General features: G+C 36.5%; 1 protein-coding gene across 2 annotated transcripts in view; it reads left to right on the forward strand.

Annotated features, from left to right (window-relative positions):
* Nucleotides 1-10,688, forward strand: part of LOC107654208 (cadherin-like protein 26) — a 16,572-nt gene extending 5,884 nt beyond the window's left edge. Inside the window, exons 5-17 of one of the 2 annotated variants that reach the window (XM_016441563.1) lie at nt 1,938-2,101; nt 2,425-2,553; nt 3,782-3,964; nt 6,615-6,910; nt 7,160-7,302; nt 7,519-7,746; nt 7,905-8,126; nt 9,447-9,568; nt 9,682-9,777; nt 9,904-9,993; nt 10,094-10,141; nt 10,246-10,332; nt 10,433-10,688. In XM_016441563.1, the coding sequence (XP_016297049.1) occupies nt 1,938-2,101; nt 2,425-2,553; nt 3,782-3,964; nt 6,615-6,910; nt 7,160-7,302; nt 7,519-7,746; nt 7,905-8,126; nt 9,447-9,568; nt 9,682-9,777; nt 9,904-9,993; nt 10,094-10,141; nt 10,246-10,332; nt 10,433-10,666 (2,042 nt within the window). In that variant the 3' untranslated portion in view covers nt 10,667-10,688. The remainder of the gene's footprint in view (nt 1-1,937; nt 2,102-2,424; nt 2,554-3,781; nt 3,965-6,614; nt 6,911-7,159; nt 7,303-7,518; nt 7,747-7,904; nt 8,127-9,446; nt 9,569-9,681; nt 9,778-9,903; nt 9,994-10,093; nt 10,142-10,245; nt 10,333-10,432) is intronic. The other variant, XM_016442356.1, reaches the window with a different exon arrangement.
* Nucleotides 10,689-14,116: the final 3,428 nt, after the last annotated feature.

Here is a 14,116-nt window from a genome sequence, read left to right on the forward strand (position 1 = left end):
CCCTGATAATGACGGTGTTTCTTCCTTTTTATTCTTTTTTTTTTTTCGTTATTTGTGAAAAATGCTATAATATAATTACAAAATCAAGACTGTACTATCTAACTGATAAGTTTTTATGTTTCGTAAATGAGTGTCAGAAGCAACTTTTATTTTGACAGCACTAAGAATGTCTGTGCTTCTTCCTTTTTATTCGTTTTTTTTTTAATCTTTATTTTTATTTTTATGTTTAAACGTTATTTTAGCTGCACGAAACCGCTCGTTTTGCTGCTTGATATTGCAAACTGGTGTGACAGTCTTGCCATATTATTTTAATGTATAATCTTAATTATGAACACACTGGTATGTAGTGCAAACATTTTGACCATTTACAGTACTTTGTTATTCTTCCCTACAGCGGCTAATGAACCGGAAGTCTCGCACATTCACAGATAGTGCTGTCAAACAATTAATCGCGATTAATCGCATCCAAAATAAAAGTTTTTGTTTACATAATAAATATACATAGTACACACACATATATTATGTATATATAAATACACACACATGCATGCTTATATTTAAGAAAACTATGTTACGTTTATATATTAAATATATTTATATATGATATAATTTACATGAATATAAATATAAACATGTAAATACATTAGAAGTTAAACTCCCTTAAAACAGAGTTGTTGCTTTTTTAACATTATGACTAGTTTAATGTGTCTAGCAGCTTCACTGCCGTTTTAGTAATCTTTCTGAAACCATTTGTAATTTCTGCCACATTGTAAATCACCATTCATTCAGAAATGATAGTGGTGGAAATTCGTTTCTAAACAGTTGAATCTTGTAGCATCATAAATTTACACAAATACAATTAGATTGTTTGATTTTTTGCATAATCTGACAAAATTACATTCAATAAAAATATTCAATTCTGTTTTTAAACATTATGTCTTATATGGGACAACTGTAATATTTGATGAAAATTTCACACAAGAATTGCTGAAATATATTTGTTCTGTATCACCAAGATTGCATAAATAATGAAAATGATTATTGATTTACATATTTTAAGATTATGAGTCTAAGTCTATTCATTAAAGTTATCGGAAAATTACTATGATTAAAATTCTTTAAAAAATCTGAAACTATAATTATTATATTAACCTTCATGAAAAAAATACTCCTATTGTTGAAGAAACACTATAAAAAGAAATGTTGCTTTTATGAATAAGCTTTTATTTATAAGCCCTCAAAATATGAATTAGTAATGGCAAATATGTGATATGTTTACTTCCCCGAGATTTTAAAGGGCAAAATGTATTATTCACTCACATTTATGCCATTTCAAACCCATACAACTTACTTTCTTCTGTGGAACACAACATTTTAAACAAATTGGTTGCTTTTTTCCATACAATTACAATAAATGTTTTTTAAGAAAAGAGCACCATGAAAGTAATATGAAGGTGGTTTTTATGACTTGTGTGCTATATTTCAGTTTTTTTCATGCCATACAATCTTTGTGTGACAAAACTTTAATTTGTCATTCATTGAAAATTGTAATATCCCCAAAATAAGTAACATTGTCTGATTTTAAGGCTTCAGATCTTTTCAATTAATTGCTTGATCCACTTCAAATTACTATTTAATTGATTCAGTAACAGCAGTTAATGGCTTATAAAAAACTCAAATCCATGACCTTAGTGTTGCTTGTACTACTGTTTGAGATACAGGAAAGTGCTTTTCATCATTTTTGAAGCATAATTAGTTGCAATTTATTGTAATCGTATGGAAAAGAGTGACTAGTAAAGTATTTAGTTTTTCTCATTTTGAAAAAAAGTTATATGGAAGTGGAACAACATGACGATGAGCAAATAATAGATTTTAATTTTCATAATAAATATTCCTTAAAGAAATGAAGTCATGCTCTTTATATTGTCTGTTTGCAGGTGGTTTTATTGTAGGTGTTTTAGCAATTGATAAGGACGCACCAGGAACTCCGAATTCCACCATTGATTACAAAATCATTTCTGTCACTCCAACAACTAAAAATGTGGAATTCTACATCCAAGAAAGTGGTGCAATATCTTTCAAGGGATGCTTTGATTATGAGGTAAAATAAAAGCCCAGGCAATGCATAATTTGCAAGTACAGAAATAATTACTTTGTTGTTACTTGCACAGTGCATAACATACTGTACTATAGCCTATAGCATATGCATGCCTGTAAAACCAGTGTGTCATGCTAGGATTGGGATATTGCAGCAAAAAGACATGAGCTATCATGTTTGTGCCTGACAGACCAACAGGCATCACAGTCCAGTTTCAGTGTTCAAGTAACATGTGAAAACATGTCTTTAAAATATCTTGACATGTGCCAGGTTATTTAAAGTTTTTTGAGTATGTATATGAAGAGTCTAACCGGTTTTCTTTTCAGGTGGCTAATAAATACTCTATAACAGTTGAAGCAAAGGACCGTGGAGTTGTAAAGCTGTCAAGCACAGTGACCATAATTGTCAACCTTCAGGATGGCAACAATCATTTACCAGTTATCACAAGGCAAACGGTTAGTGTTAAGGGGCTAGTTCACCAAAAAACTAAAAATTCTGTCATTGTTTACTCACCCTCATGTTGTTGAAAACCTGCATGACTTTCTTTCTTCTGTTGAAGAACAGATTTTTTGAAGAATGCTTTTAACCAAACAGTTGCTTAGTCACTGACTTCAATTAAAGGGGTCATATGATGCGATTTCAATTTTTCCTTTCTCTTTGGAGTGTTACAAGCTCTTGGTGCATAAAGAAGATCTGTAAAGTTGCAAAGACTAAAGTCTCAAATCCAAAGAGATATTCTTTATAAAAGTTAAGAGTCAGCCACACCTACCTAAAACGGCTCGTTCTAACACGCCCCCACATGTCTACCTCACGATGTGGGAAGATTTGCATAACGCCGCCCAAATGTTCACGCAAAGAAAGAAGGCGTAACTTTTATTCTCGCTGTAGTATTGTTGCTGCTGCCACATCGTGAAGGCGCTGTGTGCTTCGTTGTGAAAGCGAAACTACTTTGTTTGGCCTTCCAAAAGAGGACAATATCGCTTCGTCATGCCTGGAGCTGATCCGTGCTGGTTGCTGAGGGAATACATCAACTTTGCGCTGTCGATCGCCGGATCGGCTTTCACCGTGGACAAAGCGGAGTCCAGCCCGGGGTCGTCACATGTGGTTGCCTTGCCGCAAGCCCTCCGGACGCTCCTTCGTCGAATCCGCCGCCTCTGCTCACTCAGCCCGCCGGCCGTTCCTCAATCGCCGGATCGGCTTTCACCGTGGATGAAGCGGAGTCCAGCCCGGGGTCGTCACATGTGGTCACATGAGGCATCACAATATGGTAAGGGACGTAACATTTCCGTCACACATTTGAGGAATTCGGCCAATCACAACGCTCGGGATAGCTGGCCAATCAGAGCACACCTCGCTTTTTCAGAACAATGAGCTTTGTAAAAATCGACGCGTTTCAGAAAGGCGGGGCATAGAGGAGAAACAATAATGTACAGTATGTGGAAAATAATGTGTTTTTTTAACTTTAAACCACATAAACCCATTTCATTACACCAAATACACAAAATACTGTTCTTTTTAGCAGCATCATATGACCCCTTTAATATATATATATTTTTCCATGCAGTTAAAGTCAATGACTACCAGCAACTGTTGGTTTACCAACATTCTTCCAAATATATTATCAAATGTTACCAGAATTTTCATTTTTGGGTCAACTGTTTTTACATTTTCCCACTTCACTAGGGTTCAGCTAATGTGGCGGAAGGGACAAATGGTACATCACCTCTCAAACTACATACAGCTGATGCTGACACGCGTCCCACTGCTGCATGGAGGGTCAGATACTCCATACAAGGGGATAAAGGTGGCCACTTTGCCATCCACACTGATCCAGACACCAATGATGGAATCCTCACTGTGGTTAAGGTATGTTTGCACACTGTAAATGTCATGCTATGTTCACTAATCTCATTACAAAGCAGAAATAAATTATTAAGAGATATTGACTCATTTATAGGTCATTAGTAGGGTAAGATGTGGACAAATGCATCTTCCTGCATACTCCCAGCCTCGTTTTTGTCTTGACCACAGCTTACACACAAAAAATACACATTTCAGTCACTTTTCGGATTGTTAAATCTTTATTAATGTAAATAGAATGCGCATAGGTTTGGTCTTGGTGGACTAGATCTGCTACGCTGCTGCTGCAGAGAAAGTAGACTTGCTTCTGCTAAATGCTCGGCTCATAAAATGAAAAGGAAACATGTTGCTGTTGCTAGAGAGGGGAAGATCCTTGTAGCAGATCTAGAGGACATGCATAGTCTAGCATAGAAAAAAAACAAGTCAAAATTAAGCGAGCTTTTATAAATAATCTGCCAATGGGGTAAGCAAAATAATCTTGTTTTCTGTTTGAAATAAGATTATTTTGCTTACCCCATTGGCAGATTATTTTGCTTGTTCGAAGCAAAAACTCACTTAATTTTGACTTGTTTTTTCTGAAAACAAGACAATACATTTTACTTGTCTAGAAAATCCTTCTTCATTTAAGAATTTTTAGATATTTTGGCTGGAAACAAGACAAAAAAATCTAAGTAAGTAAAGCATTTTTTGCAGTGTAGACATCACTGCCTGTTTAGCCCCGCCCACCGATTCGTGCATGTAGTGTTTACGAGCGACGCAAACGCGTAAGTGTATGCAGAAACCAAACGATAAAAATGCTCTAAAGACATCAAGATGCTGTGCAGTGCCAAGTTGTAGAAAAACAGTGTTTGAGTTACCTTCCTTCTGATCCCAACGTTAGGAGAGAGTGCATGGACTTTATTTTCAATTAATATTTAATGATCCAGACCGCGGAAGTAAGAACTTGAGCTGCGTCCCAAATGACGCACTATACACTATGCACTCATACACTATGTACTTATGCACTATGTACTCAACCATGTATAGTATGAATTATATAAGGTTATTTTCAGGGCCGTTTCTAGGCATAGGCGAGCTAGGCGGTCGCCTAGGGCGCCACCAGCTGAAGGGGCGCCAATAAGCGCACGTACTGGCACTTTTAGCAGGGTTGTGATAAAGAGTGGCACGGTCACCCTGAAATATGACTGCCGCCCCCACAACGTTTCAAACAACAACAAAACAGATAAAGACAAAAAGTAGTCCTTGATAATATCTAAACATTAATTTATGTGTGATGACAATTTCTTAGCATCTAGGGATTGCACAAACGTGTTTATATAGGGCTATACAGGCATCTAGTGGCTACATAATAGTATTACAAATGATAAATTGTGCAAAATGTTTATCTTAACAGTCAATTTACAAATAATGCGTTCAGATTCAATGCACTGAATCTCCACAAATTAGTGTCGTTACTATGACAACCAAATTACTTGTGACAAACCACAAAATGTGACAAGCAACTGGTGTCTGAAAAGAATTATATATATTAATAATTTGGGGGGGGGGGGCAATAGGGATTTCGCCTAGGGCGTCAAATTGGCTAGAAACAGCCCTGGTTATTTTGTCCTTCATAATCGGAGTCTCATAGCCCCTCCCCCTTCGGTACATAATTAAAGCTGCGACAGTTGAGTGCATGAAGTGTTCAATATTCCACACTTCATTTTTTCGGTTATTTAAGTGCATCATCCGGGTATTTAAAGTGCACTTTTTCTTTTTGGAATTTTCAGTGTGAACACACTACTCGCACCATTTATACTACTAAACGCCATAGAATAGTGCATAAGTACGTGATTTGGGACGCACCTTTGGTCCTTTTTTCAGTTCATTTTTACCACGGATTCGTTTACAAACAAAGCACAATTCGACGCAGGATTTTCTAAAACATTGAAACTTAAGTCGATGCTGTGCCGAATATATTGGATCTGACAGTCGCACCACAAAAGTGTAAGTGTTTTCATTACGTGGTCACTATTGCTTTATCTCTTCTTATAGATCGTTTGATATGTATTGAGTTATGCGTTTTTGACTTAAATCACAGCAGCGTCCATCTATGAGGAATTTACGCTGTCAAACATACACAACTGTAAGCCAATCATAGCAGAGTCTACAATCTGCCAAGCCTATTCAAACAGAGCGTTCTGATGAGGGGGGTAAAAACAAGACAGAAAATAGCTTATTACTTCTAAATTATGTTTTTTGATGTAAAAATCTTGATAACATTACGTATAAGTGGACCTCAGAGAACAGTACAAAAAAAACAAAACAAGGCAGTTCATGACCCCTTTAATGTTTTTAGATTTTTTGAGTAAACAATATGTATATGAAGTGAATGATTTGTGAGATTGAGGACCCGAGCAGCATGTTGGTACTAATGTTATTATATTCACCTTTAATCCTTACTGTAATTCATGGTGTTATTATTCAGTGATTCCACAAGTTAGATGAACATTTCAGATGTATTTGCTATTCATTAAAATCTATACTAATTAGGTGAAATCATTCCGTTAGAATTCAGTCTTGCTATAATGACATACGTTCAGTAATAAAAGTCATGGAATAAATGTACCTGCTATACTGATATTGTGTGTATTGATTTCATGCAATTCTTTGCCAGCCTTTAGACTATGAAGAAAACCCACAACAAAAACTCACCATCTTTGTTGAGAACGAAGAGCCTTATTTCTCTTGTGAGGTTAAAGAGAGATCTGCAGATGGGCTCTGGACCATCATCACAAATCCACCAAAACAGTCCTCTAGGAATATTACCATTACTGTGGAAGATGCCAATGACCCTCCATTCTTCCCAGATCCAGTAAGAAAAGTAATTTTGGAAGAAAATGGTGCTGTCGGAGCTTTTGTAGACAAAGTGACAGCAGTCGATCCTGACACTGGACGTCCCCACAAACTGGAGTATGTGTTCAATCATCAGAATCACTTGGCTCCAAAAATATCTGGACAATAAAGCCATAGTTAAAATGTGTCCTGTTGTTGCATTCTATAAAATACCAAACCATGTGGCATGACCATGATATGCTTGATATTTTGTATCTCATATAGTGACATGTCTAAACGTGTCCAAATACTTTTGTTGCCACTCCATATGGGGAATCCAGACAGTAAGTTTGTTAATAATAAGCAATTTATTTTCTCCCGCGCCAGGTATTCTATTGAACAAGATCCTGCAGGCTGGTTCAGAGTAGACAAAACAACTGGGGAAATCTTTGTAAAAGAGTCTTTGGACAGAGAGTCAAGTCATGTGACAAATGGGACTTATACAGTCACTGTCCTTGTGACAGAGAAGGGTAATACAATATAACTGTTTTGCATTTGGCTTGCAAATAACTGGTAACGACTACATCTATCCATCCATTTTCGAAACCGCTTGTCTTATGTAGGGTCTCATAGATGCTGGAGCCTATTCCAGTGTGCTGGGCTTTAGAAAGAGACAAACATAGTTTACTAAAACTGTTATCATCTAGAAGTATTATTTTCCATTTTTCTCTGATTTTTCACACCAGATGACCATCCTCCAATGACAAGCACTGCTACCATTCAGATCCATATTGAAGACAAAAACGACAATGTTCCTATATTAAAGGAGAACATGGTTTCTGTCTGTCAGTCTGATGAAGTGTCAAGTACAGAGATCACAGCCTATGACCTTGATGGAGATCCGTACAGCGGTCCGTTCAGTTTTGAAATTATGGGAGATCATAAGGAAGAATGGAGCTTTGACCCCAGTCATGGTAAATAATAGTAATAATAATAAAAAAAAAACATTGTGTTTTAAATAGTGCATTATATAGAACCTTATATAGTGTTCTCAGCATTAGGTTAGATTTTACTAAGCTCTGATGTAAAACACATGATCATCACCTTTCATCTTTTTTGCTTTGTCTTTTAGGTAACACAGTGCATTTGGTGAAGGATAAAAGCGTTCATGCCAGTCTGAACACATTGATTGTGAAAATCTCTGATAAACAGGGCAGGTTTGTCCTCCAGAATCTCTCTGTTGCTGCGTGTGATTGTGCGGTTTCACCAAACTGTCTGATGGAGCGCAACACACAGCAAAAAGTGGGAAGTGGCTTGATAGGAATTACCATTCTTGCCGCGCTGATGATATTTGGTGAGCACAGGATTCTGTTAAATTCCCTATAAAATGATTTGATAAATAGATTTACTATCCTGTGTTGTCCTACTATTATTGGGGCAGGAGGACAGTTAAGTAACATTTGTTATTATTATTATTATTTCACAAATTAAGTTATTTTGATATGACCAAATTAAATCGTTTCAAAGTGATTTTGTGTGGTTTCACACAACTTCAAACTTTCTTTTTTTTTGTTAAATCTTTGAATTATAGCAAACTGTTGGCAAGCAATAGCGCTAAATGCTAAGTCAGCTCCTAAAGTAAAGCAGCAAAGACAGTCTTGTCTATGTTTCCATACTCCTATTCACCAATGGTAACCCAGTTCGATTGAAATTCAACATTAAACACTATCAAGTCTCTTTCATTTCTCATCTTGCTAAAAAACACAAAAATAGTACTAAAACAAGCACTCCCTATAAACTCCCTATACATTTTTATTCTCACTGTTAATTCCTATGCAAAGCATGCTAGGAACTATATATTCTTTTTAAAATATGTATCACATTTTCTGTTATGTACTAACAATAAAATAAAATAAAATAAACACCATAAAAGCTAGGACATATGTTTTCTGCACAACAACACACTGGTGTCAAGAGAAAATACTATTTAAACAAAATTGTTTCTTTTAGTTGAATCTTTTGGGAGAGTTGTTTGCTGTTTAAAAAAAAAAAATCCAAACTGAATGAAACAGGTTCATACCTGAAATCATGATTTTCCATTAGAACAATACACACATTTAGCGTATAGCGTTAGTTCTGGGAGGTCACGTGAGTCAAGCTTGCATCGGCTGACTCTCAGCTGATCACATCTAGCTATAGGAATACGACACCTATCACAGCATTCCTATATAAGGTCTATCCAGTATTATTCAGCTGCTATTTCGCTTGCTCAAGAGCAAATTACCCTCCTCCATCCCCAACTCCTCCTTTCGCCACAGTCAGGAGGATTTGGTTTTCTGATATTCCTCATTGAATCAGACTCCTTTTATCTTGACTAATGTTGTTACACTTAAATATCATTAAGTACATTAATGATATCTGCTTTGTTCTGTACTGTTTACCATTGGGGGGTTATTATTGCTGCTCTCCCTGCTCATTCATGACAGGCTGCATGGATGGGCAGGGAGTTTTTGCCCAGTACAGAACCATACCGCCAAACCAAACGGTATGCTAAGTGTCAGTCATTTTGACGATAGTGGTCCTGACAGAAATATATGTGTAATACTTTCTAATATTTCATGTTGCTTTTAAGAAGTAAAAGCATCTTGAATCTGAAAGCTGTTTTTTCTTTTAGCATGTCTGTTGCTGTCTCTCATTTGCTCTTGTGGGACTGTGAAGTCTCTGGTGCAGGTAGACAATGTCTTAGAAGATGCCCTTCTGCCTTCTAACATCGAGAAACCTGGCACTGATTGTGTGGTAAAACCTTATATTAAGATCTCTTATGAAAAGCTAAATGGCCCTTTCACAGTGAGGTCTAATACAAAGATAACAAATGAATGTTCTACTCTATTTTTTTTACATTCATAAAGGTCCCGACTATTCTATTAAAGAAGGCATCTGTTAGTCACTCAAAGGATGCAACTTTTGTCAGTAATGGGGTTCAACAGACAACTGACATTCAGGGGGTATGCTAAACATTTCTGTTTGTTTCATATTGAGATCTCAGAAACACTATACATTTCTTATAGAGCCACTGTCATTCTTTACACTACAAATCATTGTATTGTATTCATTTTGTTTGTTGATTACAGGTATCTAGCAAAATTATAGCCACTCATAGTCTCCCAGTTCAAATGGATGAGTGCTGGTCTAGAGACAGATCACAGTGTTATTCCAGTGAGGTAATACAGCAGTTCATGTATGAAATTGTCCCAATCAAATATCCTTTGAAAGTAAAAGTGAAAGTTCAGTATTTACTGTATACTGTCTTCTGTTTCTAAGAACCAGACATGGATGTGGAAACAGTATCAGAGTGAAAACCGCTACCAGGTAAACCTTAATCATTTCATGCCATGTCTGAACTTGTTACTGTTCAGTGAAACTAGTGAAATCTTAAAATCAGTAATATAAATGGGGTTTTCTTACACCCTTAGGGTTCAACATTTAGCAGGAGGAGCTCACAAAGAAGACAGGGTACCTATTTCATCAGCAGCTCAACTCTACAAAGTTTGCTCTCTCAGGTACATTCGCCTTCAGTTGTCCACCCAGACACACAGGTCAATTCAACATGAATTCATCCATTCATTAACTGACTAAACATATTTCTTTCTCAACTTTCAGAGATTGCATTCAATACAGGGCCTAGAAAATGAATTGCTTGATTACGAACCTCAGCTTTACGCAGTTGAGGACAACTCTGATCATTTTTTAGACCTGGACCCCATAGACCTGCCTACGAATGAGTTTGATCCTGAGTTGCTCTCAGACCTCGGACCAGCATTTAAGCATCTGGCTTCTATCTGTAACCCAGGGACACTGTCAAAACCAGAAGTGATGAAGAATGGGATCAGATAGTCTAGTGATGAAGATGAGGATGAAGATGTTTGTAATGTGGGGTTTGGTGTTTGGGTTTTGTTTCATGTTCATGTTTTCATGTCTTTTATTTTGTAATTGTTTCCTGATGTTAGTGTCATGCTTCCCTTGCCTCATGTCTCTCTGCCTTGTGTATGTGTCATGTTCTGATTGGTTGTTTTAGTCATGTGTCTTGTTTCCCATTGGTTTGGTCATGTCATGTGACCCTCCTTGTCTGTTATAAGTAGCCATCTTGTTGCCATTGTCTCGGGTCGTGTAGTGATGGTGTAACTCGTCAAGTCTGTTCATGCCTCGTCAAGTCTGTTCATGCCTCGTCAAGTCTGTTCATGCCTCGTCAAGTCTGTTCATGCCTCGTCAAGTCTGTTCATGCCTCGTCAAGTCTGTTCATGCCTCGTCAAGTCTGTTCATGCCTCGTCAAGTCTGTTCATGCCTCGTCAAGTCTGTTCATGCTTAGTCAAGTCAAGTCTGTTCATATCAAGTCAAGTCTCGGATTATTGTTTGGATGTTTGGATCACACTGTAAATAAACTGCACTTGGGTTCTTCACTACGCTCGCCTTCAGTGGATTGATTCGTTACAATGTTTCACCTTCGTATTCAGGACTGGTCACTTGTAAGCAGAAGGAAAGAAAGAAAGAAACCAATGGGGAGATTTTTTAAAATAAAATTTCCTCCATAGAAAAACTGCAGAGTTTAAATTGGGATTAGTATCTTTTTGTTCATAATGGATGTTATGTCTTAAATGGGTTGGTATGATAGCATTGTTTCTTTCGGAATTTCTGTGAAGAATGGCAATTATTCAAACATGCCAACATTCACACATTCAGTTAAAGAGATTTCAGAGATTTTTCAAAATGTATCAATTTTCCACTAATGCAAATGGTCTCAAATCACACTTTGAGTTTTATTTCGAGATATATTTCAAGTGCAATAAAATGCACCTGCAAAGACAAGTTATTACTACCTCGGTTTGGGAAACGGCAATGATCTATATTTCATTCATGTCTACATATCTTAAAACAAATAATGCAGGTAAAAACATTGTACTCAGGGCTACAAAGAGTTATATCTTTATTAATCTTTTCTTAGCTGTACTGCCTGTTTTGTGAGAGGATTGTATACATTAACATTGGACATTTAAATGCCTTTTCATCCTTACACAGTTAAAATGTAGAAAAAAAACTAAAACAAGAATCTACAAAAATGTGAATGAAATCATGGAATAGTCCAAAAATGTATGAATTACCTGTAGAAATGTATTATTGTGTTTGACCCAATGCTTGAAGTGGGAATGAATGGTGCCGGTTTCTTACCTTATTTTCTTAATTAAAATGTTTGTTTAGTGAATGTTTTCTTTTGAGATCTCTATAACCACACAACTGTCTTACCCTGTCATGCCATTCCAGCTGTCATGAATTCTTTTAATTTGTGAAAATAAAGATGATTTTTCATGACCATACTGGACTTGGAGTAATATCCGTAGCTACTGTCACACTTGTCTAAAATAAAATAGTAGCCCTGTACATTTTTTCCAAATGACAGAATTTTCATTTTTGGGTGAAGTGTTCCTTAACACTTCAATTTGTCATTTCTCAGTTAAACGCTGAAGGAGGCATTCTGTGTTTCTTGTGGTATTTAACACATTAAGAGACAAGTATGTTAGTAGTGACAGGAAGGATGCAGGAATATGTATAAAGAATTTTGTAATCTTGTAATCAGTCCTTTACCTCAATTTTGTATTAGATGAGATAGATACCGGTAATTAGAAATGTTATTATAAGTCTACAATAATGATGACCGGTTAAAAAAATGCAATGTTGGCAAATATTTTTTTTTGACCCCATTCATGAAATCCTTCGGTTACGCTTTACTTGAAGGGGTGTGCATAAGACTGACATGACACCTACATAATATGAAGGTTTTTTATGCATGTTTATGACAACTGTCATTAAGTGTCATTTGCTCAGTTATGTAATTTTTAATGCAAAGATGACATTGTTTGAGATGTCTTTGTTATGGGCTATGGTTAGGGGTAAGGTTAGGTTAGGGTTAAGTCAAATAATGACATATTTGCATTAAAAATGACATAACTGAGCGAATGACACTTAATGACAGTTGTCATAAACATGCATAAAACCTCCTTCATATTCATGACATGTGTCATGTCATGATTATGAAGGTGTCATGTCAGTCTTATGCACACCCCTTCAAGTAAAGTGTTACCAATCCTTCTTTTAATCTTTTATTCAATACCTCAGTGACTTAAACATTTATTGAAGATACACTCGTATTTTAAACATTTTTTTAATCTGATTTTGACAACCACTATATACATTACACCTTTTTTATTATTTATCACACAATATTGTAGTTTGGTTGAACATTTGATTTGTTATCTTTTACATGATTACATTCGGCTGATTTTAACCTGACAGAATTTCTCCCTATTAAAATTCAGTTTACTTCCCACAAGGTGGAGAAACCAATTTTAAGAAATTGCCGCCACCTAGGGATTTATGTAGAAAACTGACATTTATCACAATACCAACATGTTAAAGATGTTGTAAGAATTGCTCGGAAGTCCATGCACACTAGACACATTTAATCTAAGTCTGCTTATGGGGTTGCATTTACATACATAAAAAATTAAGGCAGATCACTAGGTTTACAACAAACCTGGTTTCTGCTTCACATTTAGCTACATTTATGCATTTGGCAGATATGCTTTTATTCAGAGACTTACACTGCATTATTTATTGAAGTTTGACCTTTTGGAATCATGACCTTGGCATTGTTTGCACCAGGCTCTACTGAATGAGCTACATAAATATTATAAAGTGAGCACACATTAAGATTAAATTAAAATGAGGCAACATTGTGTGATTGTAATACTATTTATGTGAACATCAAATCATTAGATTAGTTGGTTACACTTTATTTCGATAGTCCACTTTAGACATTCTATTAACTATAAGTAACTTTGTAACTACATGTCAACTAATTCTCATTAATTTGCAACTACATGTCTACTAACTCTCAGAGTAGATTGTTAGGGTAGGTTTAGGGTTAGTAGAATAAGTTGACAAAGTAAGTGTTTGTCAGACTCTGTTCCGTGTTTTGTGGTTGTTTTCCTCATGTGCCTGTCAGACTCTGTTCCGTGTTTTGTGGTTGTTTTCCTCATGTGCCTGCCTTCAAGCCCGAAGGACGTGAGTGTGGCAAGCCCGAAGGACGTGAGTGTGGCAAGCCCGAAGGATGTGAGTGTGGCAAGCCCCAAGGACGTGAGTGTGGCAAGCCCCAAGGACGTGAGTGTAGCAAGCCCCAAGGACGTTATTGTGGCAAGCCCCACGGACGATAATGTGTCAGCCCCAGAGCTTGCTCCAGTGTCGGCTCCAGCCCCAGAGCTCGCTCCAGTCCCAGCTCCTCGAAGGCGCTTT

Source organism: Sinocyclocheilus anshuiensis, unplaced genomic scaffold, assembly GCF_001515605.1.
Source record: "Sinocyclocheilus anshuiensis isolate Anshui unplaced genomic scaffold, SAMN03320099.WGS_v1.1 scaffold37, whole genome shotgun sequence".
Lineage (NCBI taxonomy): Eukaryota > Metazoa > Chordata > Actinopteri > Cypriniformes > Cyprinidae > Sinocyclocheilus > Sinocyclocheilus anshuiensis.